We start from the raw sequence: 25,070 nt of genomic DNA on the forward strand, positions 1-25,070 counted from the left end.
AAGCGGGGGGTGCCCACAGCGGCAGCAGGGACCCCTCAGAGCCCCCCCCAGCCCCGGAGCTCCCCGGCCCCGCTCCCGGCCCCGCCGCCTCCGCCTCAGCCGAGCCCGGCCGGGCGCAAGGGACGCCGGGGAGCCCGCAGCCGCCATCTGGCGGTGGGAGCCCGGCCCTGCCCGGCTGAAGGGGCCGCTAATTGCGCTGTTTCTCAATGATTAAATGGTTAAAGATCCCCCTCCTTCAGCTCATGACAGAGCAGCAGGCGCTGAGGCTGATTTTAGTTGAAGCACAGAAAGCGTGTGGGTGTTCCCAGCGCAGTGGGGAGGGTGTGATGGGACCCCCTGCCAGCCCACCCCTGCACTGACATTGCTCGTTTAGCCACCCCGCTTTGGTTTGGGGTCCCCTTGGGGGTCCTGTGAGCAACCGCAGTGCTTTGGGGACACTGGGGCACCTCAGTGGTGCGAGCTGCCCGGGTCTGAAGGGCAACTGGGCACATCCAGGTGGCTCAGACTTTGCCTGCGAGGCACTGACTCACCTGTGCCTGCGTGCCACGCCACGGGACCGGCCACGTCACCGCCCGTCCCCGCCGGTCAGAGGCGAGCCATGGAGTCACCCCTTGGCCCTGCCGGGGCGACGTGGCCGGTGGGGTGTCTTGGCAGCAGAGCAGCTGGGAGAGGGACATTCCCGTCACGCCCCGAGCAGTGCCTAGGGTCAAGGGTGCGAGCCCCGCTGTGAGCGCCTCAGTTCCCACTCTTCATTCCGTGCAACAAGATCTCCCTCGCCAGCTGCAAGGAGGGCTGTGAGGACCACCGACCGGGTCAGCCCTCTATCATATAGGAAAACACTCACTCGTGCAATCCCCTTCTGCCTGACAGTTCACTGCATGGAGCATTTGGGGTTTGTGTTTCCTAAACCCCAGCTCAGGGGGAAGAAGCCGGCACCAGAGCACTTCCCCAGTGCCCCCCAGCCTGCGTTTCAGCTCTGAGACCACAAGGAATGGCTGTGGCATTGCTCAAGCGACCCCATCACAGACGTGCTTGGTTTCTGCAGGGCTCCCAGCCCCGCAATATGCCGCTAAAGCTGCTTGGAAGCGATGCTGGAAAAGGTGACAGGCTGGGATTTAAATAGCTGTGACTGATCTAGGCCTCCACCGGAGAAATCTGAATATCAAAGCATTCAAGGCACTGGTCTCAGGGGCTGCCTTGAAGTGTGTCTGCATGTTCCCATAACAGGGCGATCGGGTGGGAACTGGTGCTTGTGGTGTGGCCCCTGTGCTTGGGGGCCAAGCGTGCCTGAGGCTGCAGGGACAAGCATGGATCCTGGGCATCCCTGCATCCTTCAGCTCAGGTTTTTCCCCATTATCCTGCCCGTGCTGAATCCAAAAGGGCACCAGGAGTAGGGCAGGTCACCTCACGGCACACACTCAGCCCTTTTTGCCATCCCGAGCTGCTGCTGTGGAGCCGGGCCCATCCACAGGCAGGTTTTGCTAGGTGTGAGGGTGGCGGGACCGGCAGGGCCGCCTGCAAGCACAGCTACATGCGCCTGGGCTTCATTCCTCTGACAACTGATCCTTGAGTTTTTCCCTTTGACCCTGGAGCTGAAACCTCCCTTTGCAGGAATGTTTTCGGGGGGAGGTTGGCGCAGCTCCAGCTGCTGAATTTTTCCATGAGCAGAGACCGGCCCCTGCCTTACAAGGCCCTGCAGCGTTTGCTGCGGCTGCTCTCCTGCAATCACCTATTTAAGGATTTAAGTCCCCAGTGGGGAGTGGGACAACGCCAGCCCTTAGGCTCTGAGCAGCCCTGCAGCCACAAAGCTGGCACTGGTGGCTGTGAGCCCCATGGGAGGATGCTGGGGCCCATGGAGCTGGTTGCCCAGGCTCCTCCTGCAGCAGTGGGCTGCTGACCACCTCCGTGAGGGTTCTCCTGTGCTTGCTGTTCCTAAAAAGTACAGCAGACTGAGCCCAGTTCTCCTGATCATCCCCCTTGCCATGCACGGGTTGGGTTTCCTGGCTCCAGGTCCACATCCCTGTCCCAGGGACAAGGTGACCCTGCCGGGGTCCCCTTCCAGCTCGAGGGCAGGGATCAATGGGATCCTGTCCTGTAGGGAATCTCTGTGCAAGTCACCAGTTCATTTTTTTTTAATGTTTTTTCTTTTTTTTTTTAAAATGTCCGTAGGAAACGGCAGCCAACAATGACGTGAAGAATGCACTCTGCCAGCTGCAGGCCAGGCGCTCCAAGGTGGGACACGGCCAAATTTCAGCTGCCCAGGTAACCTCAGCTCAACCCACACCGTACGTGGCACATCCTTAGCGCCCAGGGAGGAAACCAGGCTTTGGGACACAGCTGCAGCCTGTCTGAGGGACATGCAGGTGGGTTGTCACTGAAGCTAGGGATGAAAAAAGCAGGTTTGTGAGCAAGAGGGGGTCTCAGGTTCCCAACACCAAGCAGAGCAGGGCTGGGGCTCCCAAATAAAGCTTTTGTCAGGCGGCTTCTGACTGCATTCCTCTTTGTTTTGCCCCAAATTTCAAGCCTGGGGATGGGATGTGAGGTGCTGACCCAGATCTGCCGTAGTCAGTGGAAACATTTGAAGAGCTGTAGGTGGCAAAACTTGCCAAAAAATCAGCCCCCTGGGGGACAAAAGCAGGGACAAAAGTATTTGGGGGTGCTTGCAGTGAGGGCGATGGTTGCTGGCCCCCGCCTCCCCTAGCAGCTCTGGCACAGCACAAGCGGCGTGAAGGGACGTGGTGTTTCCCGGCGAGGTTTTTACTGTCTGCCCAGGGGAAATTTCTGTTCTTTGGCTGCCTAAGTGCAAAAAAAAAAATAAAAACAGAAACAGGCTGGGGGGGGTGGGGCAGGTAAACTGGATGAAACGGAGTACAGAAACAGGGCAGCTTTTATAGGAAGCGTACAGGGGGCTGTTGCAGAAATGTGAGTTGAAAGTAATTGTCCCAGGGCAGAGAAAAGGAAGCTGGTGTCTGTGGTGGTGCGTGCCATCCATGTGTTCTCTCAAAGCTGGCAGCTGTGCGTTGAGCCCATCCCTAGAGCCCTGCCCCACGGACTCCCCCTTCCACTGATGCCGCTGATCCCTTGTGCTAACCAGGGGGAGTGCAAGGCTCGGAGCAGTGGCAGTGCTTTCCTCTGGTTGTACTCTGTCACTGCAGGGGAGCTGAAAGGGGCCATGGCCTGGGTGAACCCCACCTGTAACATTTTTTCTTGCCTGCAGAGGCAAATAATCGATGTGGGTTTTGTTTGTTCCTGCCCTTGCAGGGTTGCCCTGGGGCATTGGATTCCCTGGGAATGGCCCGCAGGCCCCTGGTCATCTGCCTCCCTGTCTTTAAATATCCGCCAGAGAGCAGAGGGGATGGAGCCAGGTGGGAATCTGGTTTATTTTAGTGCTTGGCAAGATGGGAAAGGAAGCAGCTGAGCCTACGGGGGTGCCCTTTGCATGACCCGGGCACTTGCACCGCTGTGAGCATGGTGCCCCCAGCTCAGCCCGGTCCCTGTACTGTGCCAGGGGAGTTTTGTCCTCAACAAAACCGGCACTTTTACAGGCCTTCTCGTCCCTTGGCGTACATTTGGCATGTTCCTTGTGCCACCAGTACAAAGCTGCAGGGGATGGCTGCCCCGGACAGCCCCCAGCCCGGGGTGCTGGCAGTTTTGGTTTTGTGTTGACGAGGTGACAGCTGTGCCACCCTGCCGCATCACGCATCTGCCTCTTTGCCCTGCTTTGGCCTCAATTTGCATGAGGGGCTGCTCCCCCAGCCCCTCAGCACCTTGTGGGCAGCTTCAGCCCACGCTGTCCTCACAGAAATAGAGCCAAAAGCACAGCTTTACGCCTCCAAAGGCAAGTTTTGCCGTTTCTCAGTTTCTGGGGCAAGATTTGGTTTCTCTCTTTGCAGGAGGGCACAGCCAACAGGGAGCAGTGCTGCTGTGGCATGGGGCTCTGTGACAGCACAGCTGGCATGGAGCAGTGGCCTCCACACTGGGGTCACCCCAGCCCGTGGGGGCCAAGGACGTGGTTTGGGTTGTGTCACAGCTAGGACAGGACCAGGGCAGTGGTAGGAGCCTGGGGGGTGTCACACCACTCACTCCTCTGCCTCAACAATCCGTGCTGGGATGTGGGAGAGTGCAGGAGGCGACCACCGGCATGACCTCCGCCCATCTCCTGCCCCAAGCATGCATCCACCAGGGCTCTGGGAGCCGTGGGACCGTGCCTGGTCTACCCGTGCCAGATGTCAAAGCTCTCGATCGGCGCCGGCTGGCTGGAGATGAAAGCAGCCACGCTCCCACACTGGGTCACGCAGTCCCTGCCAGACACTGCTGTTTGCCGTCCCCCCTGCCTGCGGGGAGAGCTGCCTGCCTCCCCTGCAGTGTGGTCACACACCCAGGCGAGGGTCACCGCTGCCCCACAAAGTAGAGATGGGTAAAAAAACAGGGAGAAGAGCTTGCAGGCTGCCTGGGGACAGACCTGGCTTTGGGGACAGGTTTGTGTTCAGAGGGAACGGTTCCTTGCCCCATCTCAGGGCACTGGCACAACCGTGGGATGCTTTAGGATGAAACAGGACCTCCTCAGGAAGCCACTGGCCTCAAATCCCCCTGCTGGAGGCCGCAGTAGGACAGGGAGTGCCGAGCCATGACCCAGCACAGCACCAAGTTGGCAATGATGTTTTGTTTGGCCAGCACCAGCCTTCCCCAGCCCTGGGATGGGGTGATGAGAGCCCAGGGCAGCGCAGCAGCGTTCAGAAACAACATCGGGCCCCCCAAAAATTACAGTGCTGACTTTGGAAGGTGTCACAGCGGATGGGCAGAGTCCCCGTGGAAGGGGGAGCTGAAACCAGTGATTTCCAGTGATGTGCTTGTTCTGGGGCTCGGTGCCGGGATGCATTAAGCAAACGTAACGAGGCACCGCGCAGAGCAAGCCTTTCAGTGACCCTACCCTACTGTATCTGCTGTTTATCGGGGGTCACTGTGACCCCTGTCTCACGTCCAGGAGTCTGGCAGCCCAGCAGCACACCGTGGCATGCCGCAGGCTTTAGGTAATGCACAAGATGGGTGCAGGAGAGGAAATCAGCAAGCGTGCATGAGGAGTTGCTGGGGTGCACATTTGGGATCGCACAGGAACACGGCACAAATGCCACCAGCACCCCTGGTGCCCCGTGCCAGGGGTGACATTTCTCAGGAGCTCCCACAAAAAAAAAACATAAAAATCTATCTCACAGCATTTATTGGGTGATAAAAGAGCAGTTGGCAGCTCTGCTGGAAGCAGCATTTCTCCTGTTTGGTTTTGCAAGGAAAATTATTTCAATCCCACTTCTCACACAGCTCTTTCCCCTTTGATGTGAGTTGAAGAGTTTTTGGCTACCCAGACGTTTCAGGGCTTTTTAAAAAAGTTTTACGCTGTTTTGCTGGATTTCCCCCCGCAAGTGGATTCCCCCCCGCAAGAGGTTAATGGTTCAGCTGTAAGTTAGAGGAAGTTATCTGAAGCAATCTTGCAATTTATAGCTTTTCGTTCACTAAATAAGAAACGGTCAGGAAATTAAACAGGAAATTGCATCTGGAAGGAAAACTCAGACAAAAGTTGAGTTGTCAGAACACGCTTAGGAAGGATTTGCTTTATTTTAAACAGTAAGGAGCCAAGATCAATAGTCAGAAAAAGAAGGAGCTTTGTGCAAATTAAATCATACATTAAGGGAAAAAACAAAACACTTGGGGAAGAAAAGAAGGTTTTGTAAAGAGAAGGTGAGGATATCCTATGAAAAATCAGAAGTAAGGCTTTCAGCTTGGAGGTGCTGAAACACAAGGGTCTAGCTGAGAGCCTGTGCCAGCCTGGTTCCTAGCATTGCCCACACCGTGCTTCACTGTGTGAGAAGCAGAAGCCAACAAGTGCCAAACACGATGCAGCTGCAGAGATCTTTCCAGGCCTCCCTCCTCCAGCAAAAGCTGCCGAGACGCTGCATGCTCCTGGCCTCAGCTTTTCTGCAGGGTTGCCCAGCAGGAAGGGCCAGCCCCAGCCAAATGGGACTGCTGGGCAAGGGAAAATGCAGCTGTGAGCACTGCTGCTCCTTCTGCAAACTGCAGTGCTTTATAAGGATCCCAAGCAAATATTTGCTCCCGTGTCGCCTACGTGCATTGTTCTCAGGGTTAATTACAGGCTCCAGCAGGGAGATTGGGTAAGCTGTGATGTTGTTTTACCATCATACTCCTCATCTTATCAGCGTTTGAGAAGCAAGCTTAGCAAGTGACAAACTGTACCGGTAGGTCAGGGCTGATGACCTGAAGCCTCTGCCTGGCAGGTGGCACTGAAGGTTTTCGGGTGTACGCTTGTACCTGGTGGCAGCTGAGTCGAGGAAGTTTTTCTCCAGGATCCTGCCTATTTACTGTGATGGCTTCCCTGAAACAATCTGTTTGCCATGACAGCTCTTCAACTGTGTATGGTTTAAGCTGCATGTGATTAATCCCCTGCTGATAAGAGGACCGTAACACATGGGAGCCGTGCCAGCCCCGAGCAGCCACGTGGGCTGAGCAAATGTGGCCACGGAGGGGACCTGGAGGAGGCGGCAGCTGTGGCCGAGGGTCGTGTTGCACTGCCTCTCGCAGCACTGTCCACCCCCAGGAGGAAGATTTTGGGCACTCCCTGACATGGTTAAAATAGCTGTGGGTGCGACGTGTGCTGTTGCTCCCACAGCTTGGAGAACACTGAGGAAGTTTGGGGGAATTTCCCACCACCAGGGGCACGGCTGGGGGACCTGCAGAGCTATTTCACTCGAACAAAGGAAGAGCTCAGAGCCTACCACCCATTTCTGACAGGGCATTTTAACAAAGGGCCACCCTCCTCTTAGAAATGCCGTTGTTTGACTTGGCAGCGTGTCCTGAAGGTAATAACTGCTCTATCATCATCGCACTGCCACTGTTGAGCCTCTGCCCTTTGCGGGAAGAGATGGCGTGGTTCTGATGCAATTAGCAGAAGGACATCCCCTGCAAGAAGGTGTGACAGCACTGGTAGAGAAAGGCAGCCGTAGTGGCACACCGTCAAACCACGGGCACAGATGTGGGATCCGCGTGGGACTCGGCAGGTTTGTGAGCTGCAGTGGGGTGGCCCTGGAGCGGACTCAAAAGGGTTGGCCTCAGGCGCAGCCCTGTCCTCACCCCATTGTGCCCTTTGGGACCAGTGTATGCACTCACAGGGGATCTGCTAGTCTAAAACCAGGTCTGAAAACACTCTTCAGGACTCAAAGCATACTCAACTTTTGGGGCTTGACAATTTTTGGCAAGAAAATAAAAAAGAGCGGGCTGTGCTTCTTGTGAAAACGTGTGCTTTTATGAAACATTTCCTTGGCAGGCTGGCTCAGGTCCCGCCAAGAGCCACCTCAGCAGCACCATGCCCGGGACGAGCAGCGCAAACACCTCTCAAACACCCCTCCTGCAGCCGGGAGGGCTGGAGCTCCTCGTGGGCCGTGACTCAGCCCTTCTGCACCTCCCTCGGGGCGAAGCCGCCCTTCCTCACCCCGAGCCCTGCTGTGGGGTGAGGCTGTCCCCCTTGGCCAGAGTCCTGCTGTGTGCACGTTTCCAGCGTGGCGTGCTTGTGACCGTTCACCCACGAACCTTGGGGCTCTCGTCATGCTGTGCGGGTGGGAGAGCGGGGTGCCCGCAGCCTGACATGGTGCTTTTTGTCACTGGGGCTCTGCTTTTTGTCACAGGGTCTCTGCTTTTTGTCACCGGGGCTCTGCTTTTTGTCACTGGGGCTCTGTGGGGCTGCGTTAAAACCGGGATAAATTCTGTGAGCACACCGCTGGCGCGCACCTGAGCGTGTTCTGCCCACCCTCTACTTATTACAGTGAATAAATTAATAGTAATAATGAACAATAACGGCTTGGCGCGTCTCGGGCACCCCCTGTGCCTAAGCACGCCCCGAGCTGCCTCCTGTGAGGCACCGTCCCTCCCGCCCCCCAACCCTTTTACAAAATGGCCGCCGGCCGCCTCCCCACCACGAACTACAACCCCCATCACCCCCCGCGCCCCCCGCGCGCGGCCCGCTGGGAAATGCAGTTCTCCCGCCGGCGTCCTCCCCCGGACGGGGCGGGGCTTCCGCGCGGGAGCTCGCCTCGCCATTGGGCGCGGCGGGGCGCGGCGCGTGACGCGCATCCTTCCAGCTCAGCGCGTGCGGGGGGGGCGGGGGAGGGGGCGGGGCTGGGCGGGCGGGTAACGGCCGCGCTCGCGCCGGAGCCGCCTCAACGGCCGCGGCCCCGCCGGCGGGGGGAGGATGCGCCGCCAGCCGCCAGCATGAGGGGGCCGCCGGCCCGCAGCGCCTGCCTCTGCCTCTGCGCCCTGCTCTGGTGAGACCCCGGCCCCCTCACGGCTCCCTCAGGGCCCCCTCGAGGCCTGTGCCGGGCTCTGGCGTTCTTCCCGTGCCTCGTTTTGGAGTCGTGTGTGGGGAATTGGGGGGAGGTCGGGCCGGGCGCTTGGTGGGGGGGGCGCCCGGCCGCTGAGGGGACTCTGGGGTTGTTGGTTGTTGGGTGATTTGAGGGAAATATTGGTCTTTCTTGGCGCCTTGTGGGGTTTGGGAGGCGGCGCAGTGAGGTGAAGGAGGTAAAAGGCAGTGCGGTGAGTGCAGAAGGAGCTTCTTGGAAGCCCTGCTGCCAGACTGCTTCGTATCGTCGCCTTTTGGGATTTAGGAGCCCTTACACTGAATACTGACAGAGCTTGGAAGCTCAGCCGCTAAATTGGTTCATTTTGTCAACTTTTGGGGTTTAGGAACCAATATGCTGAGTACTGGCAGAGCTTGGAAGCTCAGCGGCTGAATTGGTTCATATCGTTGTGTTTTGGGGTTCGGGGGGCAGCACAGTGCAGAAAGGACGTGAAAGCGTGGCTGCCAAAATTGCTTCATATCGTCACATTTTGGGGTTTAGGAAACAATATACTGAGTATGGAAAGAACTTGAAAGCTCGGTTGTCAGATCGGTTCCTATCATCGTATTTTGGGGTTTAGGAAACATTTAGGAAACAACATGGTGAGTACAGAAAGGATCTGAAAGCTCAGCTGTTGGGGTTACATTTAGGTGTTGTGTTTACATTTAGGCAGACTTTTTAAAAGGAATAAAAATCTCCTAGCTGCGTGTGGCAGGCTGAGCTGTGAACCTGCTGAAACTGGCTCCAGACACCTTCCCTTCGCTTGTAGGACGATTAAGCCTCTTTCCACACAGGGTTCCTATGTGTATAGGTAGGTTTCTTATCGGAAGTTTTTGTTTCTTCCTGGGGATTGGAGGCGGATAACCTGTTCATGCCTGGAGGTATGTTGCTCAGGGAGCTGGTCATGGTTTAATGATACATAGGTGACTAGAGAATTTTGTTATTCTTCTTAATGTGCTGTTATAACAAGATTTGTCTCTGGTTTTCTGTTATTTTAAGAAAAATTTCAGGCATCTTTTCCACAGTGATTAAGGAATATCATGTCTAGCAAACTTCTTTAAAATCAGATGCTTGCTCTGTAAAGTTCAGATGATTTTTGTGTACATACAGGAGAAAAATTGGCTTGAGGTTTTTTCTTTCTCTTTAAAAGATTGCTCTTTCAAGCAGTCTTAACTGATCCCAGAGCTTGTGCTGCAGTATCCCAGAGCTCTCGCTATTAAAGTGCAGATCATGTTCAACCTGCTCGCTCTGACTACTTCTGATTAAAGAGCTCCTGGACTAATTCAGCTGTTGGAAGGGCACAAATCGACTTCTATAGTCTCTGTTGGACAAACAGCAACTTGTGTTAGAGTTTAAAATCCTCTGTTTGCAGCATGGTGCTGCAGCTTTCCCTCAGTAGCCATGTCAGGTCTGCAACTGGAAAGTCTCTAAGTCTTTTAATCCCTGTTGTGTTGCCGAGCTATGTAACATGGTAAGTTGTGGTGTATTTAACTTCTTCCTAAAAAGAAATTTAGCACTCTTGTTCGTGTAAACTGTAAAGCAACTTTAAATAGTAAATGGAGGGCTTTGACTGTGTTACAAATGTTGGCATGAGTGACAACTGGTGGCTTCTCAAATACAGTTGTCTGGAAATGGAATCTTGAAAGGATTTAAATGCTGGGGGGAGAGAAGCTGTTTTTACAGGTGAAAGTAACTGTCAACAAATTAAAACAAAAGTAGGAAAAAATGCCAGGCAAAAATAAATCCAGGTGGTGCTGAGAGCGTTTTTTCAGTACCTCTCTTTAACCTGAACTTTGTTTTTATTTCTGGACAGGCACTTGCTTCCTTTATTTCATGAAATTAAACTTAAAATAGTTCTTTTTTTTTTTTCCATACCATACGTTTTGAAGTTTGTCTGAAGAAGCTGGACCAGTGGAGAAATACCAGTTTGGTTAAGGGGGGGGGAGACGGCAAGGTTCATTTGACAGCTTTCTAACTAGAAGGTGTTTTAAAATATCTCATCTGGTCAGTTAAAAATGTGTCTGCCTATTAGAAATGTACAGAAAAATAGAAGCTCAAATCTAGCCTGTTAGCTTGAGCCCTTTTGGTAGCGGCAGTACGGAGCTCTGTGGGAGCACAGGATCACAGGTGTGGCACCGGAGGCTTTCTGAAGCACACTGCACGTGGAAGGAGCACAATGGTGAGCAGCCTGGGCTGGTGAGCTTGTCCCAGGGAGTTCAAACGAGTGGGATGGCTGCAAGGCTTTAGAGAAGTAGTTTTGATGGGGATGAGGCTTGGGAATATACTGCTCTAGAAATAAGACTCCCGTTGTCCTGAATTCACAGAGATTTCTTTGTTGTGCTTCTGTGAATCCCTTTCTGTGGATGTTTGCCGTGGAAAAACACCTTTAAAACTTGGGGTGCTTCAGGCTTACAATGCAGACGGAGCTGAGTAAGTGGAGTAGAAGCTCATAGGAACTGAGCTGAACCGAGACAAGCCGTGACAGTTGTTTGAACAGTAACCTGTAAATTGCTCTGACATCGGCTTTTGTCTAGCATGCGCTGCACTTTCAAAGGGTTAGCTATGCATTTGATAAAGAAATCATGCATGCGCTGATTTGTCTGGGATAGAATGAATCAGAAAGTGCTTTGCACATCCTGATCTACTTAGCTTTTACGAACCCTTTCATAATCTCAGCTTTGCAAGTATGAATAAAAGGAAAATGGGGATTAAGTACGTGTGCACATCAGGGTTGTTCAGTTGTGGCTGCCTTGTGAGCGTGCTGCATCGGTGCAGGAAGGATTGTGTCAACGTGGCTGGCAGCAAGGTGTGCTGTTGTTGTCAGAAGGCCCCTGCTGGAGTCCTGCATCTGAACCCATAACGAGATGTACCCTGAAAGCTGTACAGGTCAGCGGCATGGCCAGGGCTGGTCCTGCTGTACAGGTACATCTTGGATCACTTTGTATTCCTCCTCGTGACAGGTTAAATGTGAAGATTTATGCAGATCTTAATGAGAGGGTATTCCTACTTTCCTGGTCTTTGGTTTGCGTTTACAGTCTTGTACCTTTTGGAGGGTGTGCTTGTGGAAAGCTGCTGCACTGCAAGAAAAGCTCCAACAGTCCGTGCTGTGCTGGCAGCGTGAGAACATCACTCAGGTTTATCTTGCCCCCTCTGTCCTGTGCAGACAAAAGCTGTTAGCCGGCTTAGAGATCACAGAAGTAGAGGCTTTGCTGGTTGAGCAATTATTGGCCCTGTTACTGACTTCTTGCTTAAACCTTGGGCTTGTGTCTGTTAATGACAGCAGGGTGCTGAGTGGCAGAGCTGGGGGCGAGATGTGTTGAAGGCACCGCCATGGGGTTTGTGCTCCAGAGCTCAGCGTGCCTCTTGTTGCAGAGCCCTCCTGGGGTGGTTTCAGGGGGCTGCCCAGGTGGAGCTGTTCAGGGAACTTGCTTGTAATGGTGGTCACAGTTCGGTCACTATCTGCATAGCTACAGAAACCTCCCCAAGAAACTTGTGCTAAAATTAAGGATCGTGTGCCTGCTTTTTGTGGCAGGAAGAAATAATTTGGGCACTGTCGATGTGATTAAAAACTCCTGTTTCAGGCATCCTATTTCAGAATGAAGGTGTGCTCTTAGATGTGCAGGGTCTTGTTTGGCAGTGTCTTTACGCTGTAGCTTAGGCCAGGACGCGAGCTGCCTCGTGACTCCTGGCCCTTAAAGCCCAAGCTGTGCCTGGCTTTTCCTGGCTCATGTGGAGGTGCTGCGTGCGAGCAGGGGCTCTGGTGTCTTTCCTTAAAAACAACCCTTGAATATTTACCTTCATTGATTTTCAAAGAATTCTAGAAATGCTTTCATGCCGTATCTTCTAAAAGGTTTGTCCTAGAAACTTCAACTTGTTTGCTTGTTGCAGGAGCGGTGCGTGGGAGTGGCGTGTGCTCCTCTCCGGGACCCTGCCCCTTGTGAAGAGATGCTCCTGGCTTCAGCGCTTCATCTTTTTCTGAAACGCCTTTCTCTGTCTTACTAGTAGTTCCTCTTCGCCCTCACGTTCTTTCCACTGTATTTTCCAGAATGCTTTTTTGCTTTTGTTGTCTCTCACTTCCATTATTAGTCCAGCACTCTCAAAGTCCACATTCCTTTCAAGGGGAGGATACGCAGCTTCTCTTGAAGTTACCGTTATAGGTGAGAACAGCCCTGTGTCTGAAGGGGGTAATGTTTCTGAGCATTAAAGCTAGCACGTCCTTTGGCTGAGATCAAGGTAATGCAGAACTGTAAGTCCACTACAAAATTTCCTGTAATTCTTGGGGAAATTAGTGAGCTGGCAGAACAGGCAGACTGATCCCAAAACTAGCACAGGGAACTCTTGCTCAGGTGAGTGAAAATATTGCTGTAAATGACTTAAAATCCTTTTGATTGAAATGTCAGCAGATGGTTTGAACTGTTCAAAATAAGCTTGGGTGCTCAAAGGAAACTTCTTGGCTTGGATGAATTTTGGAATGGCAATCAAGGTATTGTTGAAGTCTATTAAAAATACATCAGAAAACATCTGGGAGTCAGGTCGTAGTAGCTTTGCAGTGATCTAGGGCAGATTCCTGCTGCTGAATTTATGCAGAAATTTCACTTCATGGCTCTTTCAGGCTGTGTTTTACCTACAGTGAGTTTTAAGCAGGCGGTGTTGTCGCAGAGCAGCTGAAGGGAAACCCTCAGAGGTACCTGGGTTAAACAGTGCTGCAGACCCTACAAGCCTTCCTGGCAGTCCCTGGCTATTCCACTGTTCCCATCTAGTCCTCAGGGTCAGGATCAGATTTTACAGTGGTGTTTTTTTCCAGAATGGTGTTCTCCCAGCACTTTAGTGTGAAAGTAACTCAAATTGGATGACACGGGGACCTTCTCTGAAGCTGAGGTTTCCACTCGGGTGGTCCTCAGCCTGGGTTTCTGTTGTTTGACTTGCAGCAGTGGGCAGCCTTGGGCAGATGGTGTGTCCTCCCTCAGTCATGCGTTTATATCAGAGCACACAGCACCTGAAAGCTTCCTCCTCGCCCCCAGGGTTCATCGGTGTGTGTCCATGATCTCCAGACCTGATGCAGGGGTGCAGGAGCGATGTGTGGCTGAGGGTGGGATGTGGGACTGCCCCTCTGGGCACTAGCTTGGGTCACTTGGGTAAAGCTTGTGGTGCAACCTTGTTTTGCAGCCTCTGCATGCTATTGCACTTAAAAAAAAAAATAATAATTAAATCTGAAAGCCATATTTTAAACTGTGAGGATTGGAATTTTATTGTCTGAGGCTATGAAATGAAGAATTGTCAAAAGTATCTTTGTGTTGGGCTCTGACTGAGTGAAGTAACTGTCTCCTTGGCGTGGCATTCCCGCGAGGGGACGGTCTGGAGAGCACATTCTTCACAAGGAGTGGGCAGGATACTGAAAACCAAAATTAACTGCAGAATTCAGCAGGGTTAGGAAAGGCTTTGCAAAAAAGCTCCAGTTTCAGTTGTGTTGTGGCACACGAATCTGGAATGCAAGAACAGAGGTAGCACTGCTCCTCAGTTAGTGGATGGGGTAAGAAATGGGGTGTGCTGGTGCCTTTCTGGCAGCATCCTTGTTAGTCTGGGGCTGTGGAGGGAGTCCCTGGCTTTCTCCTCTCTTCAGGAGCCATCATCATTTTAAAATCTGTCTTGGTAAGGCAGGCTGCTCTTCTGTGGTAATAAATGGCTTCTAAATGAGTGGTGTTTGTGTTTAAAAAAAATAGTAAGGTAGGCTAATGGTTTTTCTTTGTGTGTATCAATGCTTATTTCCAGTTCACGTGCAGAAGTGAGTATTGTGGCCGGGGGTTGTGAACGTTGCCATCCTAAAAGCTTGGCTGTCTTTCTCTGAGGTTTGCTCCCTTCTGTGGGTCCTTTTAAATGCAATTCTGTCTTGCTGAGCTCTTCTGGTACAGGCTGATCCCACCGAGCAACCAGGTGAAGGTTCCCCAGTGCCATTAGTTCTGTATTGGCAGCAGATGGGGGGTGGCTGGCTGCGGCCTGGGCTTGGATCCCCTGAGCCCCTGTTCCCGGGGCTTTTTTTTAAGCTCTGTGTCTGGTGACAGGGCTTTTTAAATGGATTTCCCCAAGGTAGGTTACCGTGTTACCAAGAAGGCGAGCTCTGCAGCCAGCAAAGGGGCACCTCACCCCTTCCGCAGGCGCTCTCCCCTCCAGACCCCAAACCCACCCCGCTCCTCTTGCAGAGGCCTGCTCTGCACCGGTGCTGTGGATGTTTTCGGTAGGGACGTGCCACTCGGCAGGGACGACGACGTCTTCCTTCTCCCTCTTAGCTGCTGGACGCGGTGCATCTGCACCTGTCGGTAACACAACCCTCGGGAGGTGTGCAAAATGTCAGTGGTCGTCCTGGAAAGGCTGTTCCTTCGCGTTCAAGGAGGTCCTGCAATCAGTACACTCATGGGAGCTTCCTTTTATTTTCCCTTCACTTGAAATTACTGTCTCAGGGATGTCAGCTCTACGCTGTAACGAGCTGCTTCTCTCTGGTGTCCAAAAATAGGTCTTGTTTGGGGAGAATTTAAGGCAACTCTTGAATCATTTAGAGGACAGATGTGTCTGAACTGAATCTTGTGCAAATGTTAGTGATTTTTTGTGGCGCTTCTGGAAAGAAAAGCTTAGGCTGTTTGGTAAGATCAAACTGTGGCAACACTGCTCTTACCTTCAGGTTTTACTCATTTAAATTTGTTTTGGGGTTAGCTGTAACATGTATGTTTCACTTTTTTCTTACCAGTTGCTTACTTTCAGCTTGATTTTTATGCTTGTCAAAACAGTTAGGAGGAGCCACACCACAGTGCAGCTATTGATACTCCTCTACGGCCGCCTTCATGAGTAAAGAGTTGGAGGCGAGCTAGAACTGGACAGTCTCTCCCGAGAAACCTACACTGCGATTTCAAAGCCACCTGCACTTTGCATTTCAGTTCTGTCAAAGCCCTCCCAGCCATCAGCAGAGCATAGCTAATCCGGACAGCAATAAATGTACGTGCCGTTCAGAGGGGTGAGCAGACTTTCTGCTTCGGTGGAGAACCACAGTGTGGGCCTGCCCTGGGAAGAGTATGTTTGTGTTTTTTTTCCCCTCCGTGTTTGGGCTTGCAGCTTTTGCTTTGGGGTTTGTGCACATCAAGCTGAAAAGTTCATGGTGGATCAGTGAAAACAGCTTTTAAAATACACTAATGATCTGAAACGACTCGTGCTTAAGTTTCTTTGTTCTCAGTGAGATTTAATAGCAGCTGCTATTTTGAGTCACACCGAACAAGAAGGGAACTATTGAAGACTTCTGTGTTCGGGTTAAGTCACGAAGTGTTAGTTACATGTTTGGAGCAGCCTCTGGTGTTCCCACACTGTTGCCTCACCTGAAGTTACAGCTTGTGCCTGAGACAGTAGATCTAGTGATTGATCTCCAGGACTGTCTGGACGTCAGGGCTGCTTGCTTCCAAGTCAGCATAAATTATTGCTCTTGCCACGAGGAAGGGAAGGCTGCATTCCTGCGTGCAGCTGCAGGAGCTGCTCTGCTTTCACTGGACGTGCTGCCTGAGTTTGCTCAACTCGGAGGGTTTCTGTTCTCAGTCTACACCCAGCCTTTCGTGTTCCTTTTGCTCTGGGCGTAGAGAAACGCTCAGTGGAGGTGCTGTGCCACCTTACGGGCTCTACCGTGTGGTCTGTGGCTAAAGATGCCAGCTGAATGAATACACAGGGTGGTGACAGGTGGGGAGGAGGCAGAGTGCTGGAGGTCCAGAGAGGTGGGAGACTTCTTCCAAGCGATGGCCAGTCTCACATGGCCTTGCCTTCTGTGCAGTCGCATTCCTGATGTGCAGTCAGATCCTTCCTGCCACTGCTGCAGCAAGGCCCTGGTAGTCCTGTGCGTGCGTATGTACACACCAAGAGTTCTCGGTCCCCTCCCTGGCTTAGAGGGTTCTTGGCAGGCTTGTGGCATCGTGTTTGAGCTGGGGATGAGACCGAGAAGAACTTCCAAATATAAGCTGTGTTGCTCACATTTTTTATACACTGCAGTTGTGTTCTAATAAAGCATGACTTGTGTTTGAAGGCAGTGTATTGATGATGCTGCTAGAAATGGATGTCTTGCTTCTCTGCTAAGTGCTTTTTGTGCCTGCAGATGCGAAAGTAGTTATTAATGCGGTTGTGAAAATGTGCCCTGTTTTAAAATGCTGGTTCACAGCCAGTGCTCTCGTTCCTTTTCCGTGTTAAGGGATTTAATGTTGCTCCATACAGCTCACTGAAGATTGCTGCCTTAGCATAAGCAAAACAGGAAAAAACATTGGTGTGTATGTATAATAAAGGGCTGGAGTGAGCTGTGGTTATGTTCTCTGTAATTTTGGATCTTTTGTATTTTTATGAAGAAACAGGCAGTCATTATAGCTGGAAGAGGAGTTCAGAGGTGCTGGAATTAAAAGCATGAGAACATTTCACTGCAGAATGATTGAAACCATGCTTCAGAAAAATAAGGGACTCAGAGTTTCAGCACAGCTAATTGTTCTGAGTGAGAGTTAGGAAATAGGACTGTGAGAGGCCACAAAGGTCAGTAACATTGCAATTAGTGTGAACAAGCAACTAACTACCTGATGAGATAGGGATTTAAGATGGGCAAGTGCACGCTCCTCATTTTCAGCTTACCTGAGACATGAGACTACCCGCTGCAACCGGTGGTTATTAGGACTTCCATACCCCTCTGCTCAGTGTGCTAGTTTCTGATAACTCCAACTGCTTCACTTGGGCTTCAAGGGCTTCTGTCTAGTTCGGAGGAAAAGCTGTTACCTCGGAGGAAGAGGAGTCGGTAGGTGTGACTGACCTGGCCTGCCTTCTTTACCCGCCTCCAGCCCAGTAAGTCAGATCCCCCGGCTTCCTTGTCTGCTCCTCTGGTGGTGAGACACCTGGTGTTGGCATGGTGAGCACCTGGCTTGTTCTTCCCCTGCTGAGGCAGGTGGAAAAGGAGCAATAGGTTTATATAAACACCAAAAGCCTGTTTTTGTGACAGCCTGCAGCCTGGAGAAGTAGTGCTCAGTTTGCCACTCTGTGTGGGTGTGCTTACACACGAGCGTGTATGCAAGTATACAAAACTGCTCGAAAAGTGGTATCTGGCTGTGGGGTGGTGCAGCACGGATTGCTCCTTGTTGGAGGAATCTACACTGCGTATGCTTCCAACAGAGGTGATCTCTGAGCTCTTACGCCAGGTGTAATTCAGAGTCTAAACCCCAGGCTCATGCCAGCGGCATAGGCAAATCCTGACCCATTAATGTTGTTACCGTTGTGGATGACTGTTAAGGCTGTGCTTTAGGTTTCAAGTCTTATATCAGAAGGGTGCTGTTTTCTTACATGTATTTGCACAAAGCTCTGCAGCAGCCGTGCGTCCCCATGTAGGACAGGCTCTGCTTTTGCAGGGTGTGAAGTGATGGTTGTGTGAATTCATGTGGGGTCAAACCTGCCAGCTGGCTGTCATGTCAATATTTCCTGGGCAATCGTTTGCTTTAATATGGCAGGGGACTCCAGTGTTCAAGTGTAGCTGAAAACCACACAGGATGCTGAATTTGCATAATGTGGTTGGACACAGAGCCTGCATGAAGACCTTTGGTGGCCTTTGGGCCTCCAAGCCTAAGGGATTGCTGGATGGATGTTACCCAGAATGTCCAGGGGCTGTGCACTATGTGCAGCGTGAGATGCTGTTCTCATGCAAGGGTTTGTGTAGATGCTGGCTGCCTTATTACAGAAGTAAATCCATTTCCACTCAAAGCAAAGCTGTTTGGAACTAAAAGCACAAAAAAAAAAAAAAGTGGAGGTGTTAGTAAAGCCATTACCTGGTTTCCTACTTGTGTCTGTTTTCATTAGTTTTCTCATGGGCCTTTTGACTGGCAGACTTGTTTTTGCTAATTATCTTAAATGCGCTTAGTGATATTGACAGTATAGAATTTTCTGAAGTAATAAGTAAACAGAGGCTTTTTATTATTTTTTTTTTTTTTTTAAACCGTGGCTTTAGTTACTCCTTAGTAAAAAAAAAAAATAAAATAAAATAAAAAAATGCTGCTGAAGATACTCCATGACTGCATGGCAAAGGTTGATTCAAATTGTTTCTATTATGCAGAAACTAACTTGTCACCTTCCACTTTGTGACATGGTATCACCCCAGTAACTGTTTTACTGTTATTTTTGTGTTTTGGAAGTAATATATATGTAGTGGTGGCTAGGAATTGCTTAAGGTTTAGTCCTCTAACAGCTTTGCTAAACAAGTATCTGTGAACTGTATACAGACATGTTTTGGGAACAACTGAAAAAAAAAAAGTTGAGGGAGGCGATGCTGAGGGAATATTAAAATGTTATTTATTCATTTAAAATCAAGACTTTGACCTTGTTTTTTTCTGTGTTCTTTAACAGGCTTCCTATTTGGCATGTCTTTTGTGAAGACAGTCTTTCATCTGCAGTGCAATATGCCTCAAGTGATGCTTGTGCCCTGGCAAGTGATGGCGAAAACATCCAGGATAAGGTATGGTAAATAAATCATGTTAATTAGCTCCTTAGTCTGACTTTTTATTTGAAAAAATAAAACTGAATCATACACTTTGGTTCATAGCCTTCTTGGCTGGAATGTTTGATGTACTCACGTGTTCTGTGAACCGTGATATCTGCCTGGTTTTGCTTCCTTTACTCCATTTGTTGCTCTTATCTGACAGTACAGCTGGGCAGGTTTTGGGGGGAGGGAGACAAATAGTCAAGCTAGCAATGGTGGTCCAGTGTTTTCTTTTATATGGGGTGCTGGCTGTCAGAACCGGTTATTGGGGGCTGTACGTGGCTCTGTAGAGACCACAGTAAGAACTGATGGCCTTGTGAAGTCTTGGCTGCGGTGTGCACATTGCGTCTGTGTTGTGTTAGAAACCCAGTGCACGAATGACTGCTATCCTGAATAGAAGGTTTAAGATAACTCGTTTCATTAAGTCCGTCTTCATCCTTTTTTCATCCCCTCTAATAAAAATTAACAAAGCTAAAATAGGTATGTAAAATTAAAAAAAATTGTCTCCTTCCTACTCGCATTGCTTGGCAGTACTGAGTGTACTGGGTTCTACCGTGATTAACCCATGGTGGGTTTCTGCATGTTTCAATTCCATAGCGAGTTCTCAAGCAGTTGAGCTGTATCAGAAAGTCATGGTGATTTGATTCAGTTTTATTTACACAGGTAAAGAATCATCCTATGATAAGCACAGATAACGATGTTAAGGGCGTCCCATTTCCCCCTTCAGTCAGTAGTAGTGTCATGGTCCTGATTCCATGAAAATTTCTATATGTCACATAAAAACTGGGAAATCACGTCAAGTGTTCTAATAGACTCAAGTGGTGAGCTGTTTGGCTAGAAAAACTTTTTTGTCATCCGTTTTTTACACATTTTATTGTTTAGGGCAGCTTTTTGTTTTGCCAGCTTGTACATCCAAATAGCATTTGGTTTTATTCTTCTGGACGCCTGAATTTGGAGGACAAGCTGTGCTTTAAAGCCGTAAGAACACACGATGTGTGTTGTGTTTTGCTTTTTAAAATCCTGCTTAGGTTCAATGGCTGCTACAATAAACCTGGAAAGATCAAGTGAGCTTTGAGATTGGGAAGCTGCTGGTGTACGTCTTCCTGCTTCCTTCAGCATTGTTCCCTTCATTCCATTAGCATTGCTACATTATTAAGATAATTTCTCAGCTTAAACTTCAAGATGTGAAAGCTCATACATCATGCTGCAATTTTTTATTCATTAAGCGAAAATCTCAGTTGCGTGAGAAGTCTTAAGCATTTGGCTGTTACTTCTTAACAGGCTGCTGGAGATGTCTTGTAAGGAGCAGCGTTTCAGCTCTTGTTCAGTTTTCCTTAGTTGTCTTCTTGAATTATTGTTGGTGTTTAGTCTTGTATAGCATAGCGGCCTGTTCTGGGGTCCAAACACTAGCACTTCTGTTTGACCAGAGAATTTTAGATTGCCCTTGTAAAAACAAGGGGTATGGGAATTCCTACCGGATTTGTTTTCGTATTTTAAATAATTGTTGTAGAAAGAATGTTCTCAGAAGTAACTTGTGTATTGTGTAGTCATTTTCCTTTAAACAAAAAAAAAAAAAAGTTTTGTAGGGTGAAGTAAATTGATTACACAGCCTGGTGCTTATAGAATATTTTCTTCGTAAATTGCATATTCTTGCTCTGTGAACTCATTGCACCTGACAGTAAATCTTTAGTTGTAAAAGCAAAAGCTTTTTAAAAAGGTTACAACAGACTTAGGAATTTATTGTAGTTTCACTGATACGACTGCTATAAAATGTGCCGGGTGTTACTTTGTAGTCCTTTTTTAGTGGTTGTCTTTCGAAAGCCATTGTAGGATCACTTTTCTTCCCTCTTCTGGGCAGCACAGGAATAGGGAGGATCTGTGAACACAGCAGACTATGGCAGAGTGATTGACTTGCCTTAGCACAGGAGCTGAATGGCCTCAAACTTGCCCGTGAAAGTTTAACTGAATTGATTTTATTTGCTGTAGGGTTTGTATGGATGAGAATTTAACCGTACGTGGGCAGTGGTTCTGAAGGTTCATAAAGCTTAGTTTCTTGTTGATGTTTGGGTGGTTGTAAAGGTAGTAATCAGTCTCTGCCAAAGCTAGCTCCTCTTATTAGAATAAGAAGGCATTTGTTACTGCATACATACTGTTTTACCTTTTAATACACTAGAGGGAAGAGGCTGGTCCCAGACTGGAGTCTGAGCATGCAGACTCAAGTACGCAGAGTTACTCCACAGAAGAGCTACTTGATGACTCTACAAAATCTGACCAGGTAAGCCTATTATTTCACTCACTCTCCTTACGCTCTTCAAATGCTTCTTGTATTTCAGAGTCTTTCATTTTGAGTTGTCTAAAGCTCTTGGTAACCATCTATCACATTTCACTTGCACGTAGGGTTGCTGCCAGACTCATTTCCAATGAAGAAGAAAACCTGTGAGCTAGCAGATCTTGCATTTCCCATGTGCATAAGTAATAGTAATTTAGTATTTGTAGGTACTGAGTAAATCTTTCCAAGGTAAATTAAAGATGGATGTTACAGGTATGGATGTCACTCCTAAAAAAAAAAAAAAAAACAAACAAAAAAAAAAAAAAAAACAAAAAAACCAACTCACTGAAATCTTTTATATATAGGTCAGATGTGGGGGATTGTAGCAGTCACTTTTTATCTTTCATCTTCCATGCCTTTTGTCAGTTTTTTCCATTGTTTAAAATGAAAGCATTTTCCAAAGGGTTTTGTTTTAACTATTTGCAGGGTTGTTAATATTAAGTCAGTGCCAGGTGCTAAATGTTACGAAGCCCACTGTTACAGATGACTTAACATATACATTTGTGCTCTGTAGGTTACAAGACAACAGAAGTAGGATGTACTTCCGATGATATATATTGCATAGTTTAAATATGTAATTCTGTGGTGTAAACCTAGACTACTTCATGGTTAGTTAAATGACTTAGAGTAATCCTGGTATTGACAAGAGACTCTTGTTTGAAGTGTTTTTATTGCCACAAAGAATTGATCTGACCTGTTTTGGTGGCTGTGTACTCCTCCAGATTCAGAAATACTTACTTTGGTTAGGCTGTGCACATGCTTATAAAACTGAGGAACTAGAATTAGTACACCTCAAGATTACTGAACTCTCAGAAGTGGTAAGTGATTTATCTTTAAGTTACAGCAGAGAATAGACTTCTGAATGCATTTCTGACCTCCATTGGTGTGTTAAAATTGTAAGCCTTCCCCAAAGCGCAGCCGAAGATGAAAATTAAACTGTATTGAAGCATGAAGCATATAGAACTGCTCATTTCAGTTGTTGAAATACTCAAGCTAGTTTTCTTGTGGTTATCTTTTCGTAGTCTTTTCCTCATGGTTGATGAAGCTGTTGCATATGCTTTTCCAGTTAATACTTTTATGCTGTTGTTGTAGGCTGTGAAAGAGTGTTGTAACTGCCCTGAAGTAGCACTGAATGCCAGCTAGGTTTACGAACAAAGAAAACTTTTCCGATCTGTCCTGCTGTCTGATTTTCAGGTTTATTGATGACAGAAATCTCAATTACTGAACTGTTAAAATTTTGTAGGTGTTCTTACAAGAACTCTTTCTCTGTTCAAGTTTTCTAAAACTTATGTTCATCTGTAATGTTTTCACAGGCTAAAGAAGTAAGTGAAACAAGCCAGCTTGAAGCTCAGACTCCAACTCCGGTAGATTTAAATGGAGCTTCACCTAGCATAGTTGCAAGCACTGAAAATAATTCCAGTTCACCTACCTCAGAGATATCTACAGTCTCACAGCCTGAGTAAGTTTTTTTTTCTTTTTTTTTTTTTTTAATTCCATTGTTTTGGGCTTTGACAGAATACCACTTTTTCTGATATTGTTAAAAGGGTTACCTGTTCAGGTGTAGCAGAGGGGTGAGGCACTGTACTTCTCTAGACTGTTACGTGCTATTATTTTGCTGTTCTTTGGTTTATGGTGTCAACACTAATGGAATATGCCATCACTTGATCTGCAGATTGAGAGTTGCATACTTGCTTGACTGTTGCCATTACCAGTTCTAAGGCCTGGCTCTGAAAGGGGGAAATTCGATGTCTCTTATATGCTATGTAATTTGTATTATAAAAGGCACCAGGTCTTCAACATCCGGATTTCTGCCCCTCACACATGTGCTGCACATATGTGATAAAGAACATCATGGTTGAGTGATGGCCTCTGCTTTCAGTTAAGGGTTAACTTCGTAGGGTTTGGGGTTTTGCTCCAGGACTGGGAACAGAGCAGTCTTAAATGAGTTCTGTTATTAAGAGACTTACAATAAAAATGACAAATTTCAGTATAAGCATATCCAAGTTGTTTGTAAATCTAGTACTTAGCAGTGTATTGTGAAGCTACCTCTGCTGCTGTAGACAGAGTCCTTTGAGAACCGATGTCCCTACTTCTGTTTCCGTTCTTCTGTGGAATGCTGTGCAGCCAAATTTGAATAGTAGTATAGGAATTCATGTGTTTATATTTCTAGGTACTTACACAAAATTCTCCTTGTTCTTTTCTGCTTTAAGGTTATATATTTTTTTTTTGTCTGCTAATAAAGGTCTAGTATTTTGACAGATAAAATTTAGCACATTAGAAGTGAAGTAGAATTCCCTAGTTCTTTTTTTGTGTGTGTGTGTCCAGTTTTGCTGATTTACTAAATTCAGTGGTCTTAGCATAGAAAAGGTCTGAAAATCTTGTTGCCTGACTGATCTTACCTAGTCTGCTGGGGCTAATGCTTAAGTACCTTTAAATGTCTTTAATCACAAGTCTTGGAAAATCAAGCTCCCAAAACTTGCAGTTTTCATAAAGCAAAACTGGAATGTAACTTCAGTGTTTCTTTTTATAGCTTTTGTGGACTGCTCTACCAACTTGTTTATATGACTAGATGCAAGCCCTACTGTTGTCAGGTGCTGGAGGAGATTCAGGATCTTTGTTTAAAAGAAAAAGCTCAGTGTCGTGGACTTGTTGAAAATAGTCTTGTGCTACTGTAGTTGCTAGAGTGGTGTACTATGAAGACTCAAACTATCAAACAAAGGAGTATTGAAACTTGTTTTGGAGCACCTGGTTTATTAGTTGTGGGTAGGAGTGCTCTGATCCTGGTATTCTTTATGGGAAGAAAGGACAGGATCAATAGAGGGGACGTAGCATATTTATATTTTTTTTTTCAAACTTCCGTTTTACTTTAAATACGAATTTGTAGTCTATTTTACTACAGACTCTCTTAATACCCAAGAAGGGTGTGGATGCAGTCCAGCTCCATAGTTAAACAAGATTTTTAAAAAGACTCAGCTGCATTTGTTATTGTTAGACAACATTTTTTCTCTTTTAGGTACTAATTCTTATCAGTGTAACAAATTGCAGCTCCATTAGGTGTTACTGGTCTGGTACTGCTGCAGGACCTCTTAGACAAAATATTCTGGAAGTAATTTTATTCCAGACTACTTCAAAACAAATCCTTTCTTGCTGCCATTGTAGCTTATCTTTGCAGCCCTAATTTGTGGAAAGCTTATTGAAAAATAATTTGTGCTCTTCTGGTTTTAAGTGACAACAGCTGCTATGCATGGTAAGCCTGGTAATGCACTTGAAAAATGAAGGCAAGGCTACTAACAAATGAAAGTGCACAAAGCAGGGGGGTGCTGCAGTTCCTAGGCTTGTGCTACTCCTGCCAAATCTAGATACTGAAGGCCAGGCAGGTACACCCTGATATCTATCTCTCTCTATATGAACTTAGAGATATGTGATACATATGATTATATGATATATCTGGTGCATATATATGTCAGTTCATACTTGATGTATATTTTAAGTTGGTAACTACTCATACTGTCATCTATTCATCATCTTTTCACCAAGATCAAGAATATGTGGAGCTTTTTAGTTAGAAGCAGAGTGGTCACCCCTACTTTGGCTGTTAGTGTTATGTGCAGAATTAGCCTGTGTGCATCTCAGACATGCATCTCGGGGGATTATGGAGAAACTATTCTGTTTATAGCTACTAACTTGTTGTATTTGAGGGGTTTGATAGATTGTGCTACGTAGTCTTGAATGCCTCTGAGTTTTTTTGTTTTGTATCAAGAGAACTTAATCATGTGAAAGGTACTAAAATTGTACCCTTGTGTTTGTTATGGCTGCTTTT

General features: G+C 48.0%; 1 protein-coding gene across 4 annotated transcripts in view; it reads left to right on the forward strand.

Moving 5' to 3' along the window:
* Positions 1-8,226: 8,226 nt before the first annotated feature.
* Positions 8,227-25,070, forward strand: part of SUCO (SUN domain containing ossification factor) — a 40,246-nt gene continuing 23,402 nt past the window's right edge. For 3 of the 4 annotated variants that reach the window (XM_032192073.1, XM_032192074.1, XM_032192075.1), the window contains exons 1-4: positions 8,227-8,327; positions 18,789-18,897; positions 21,095-21,196; positions 22,564-22,709. In XM_032192073.1, the coding sequence (XP_032047964.1) occupies positions 8,275-8,327; positions 18,789-18,897; positions 21,095-21,196; positions 22,564-22,709 (410 nt within the window). In that variant the 5' untranslated portion in view covers positions 8,227-8,274. The remainder of the gene's footprint in view (positions 8,328-18,788; positions 18,898-21,094; positions 21,197-22,563; positions 22,710-25,070) is intronic. The other variant, XM_032192072.1, reaches the window with a different exon arrangement.

Source organism: Aythya fuligula, chromosome 8, assembly GCF_009819795.1.
Source record: "Aythya fuligula isolate bAytFul2 chromosome 8, bAytFul2.pri, whole genome shotgun sequence".
NCBI lineage: Eukaryota > Metazoa > Chordata > Aves > Anseriformes > Anatidae > Aythya > Aythya fuligula.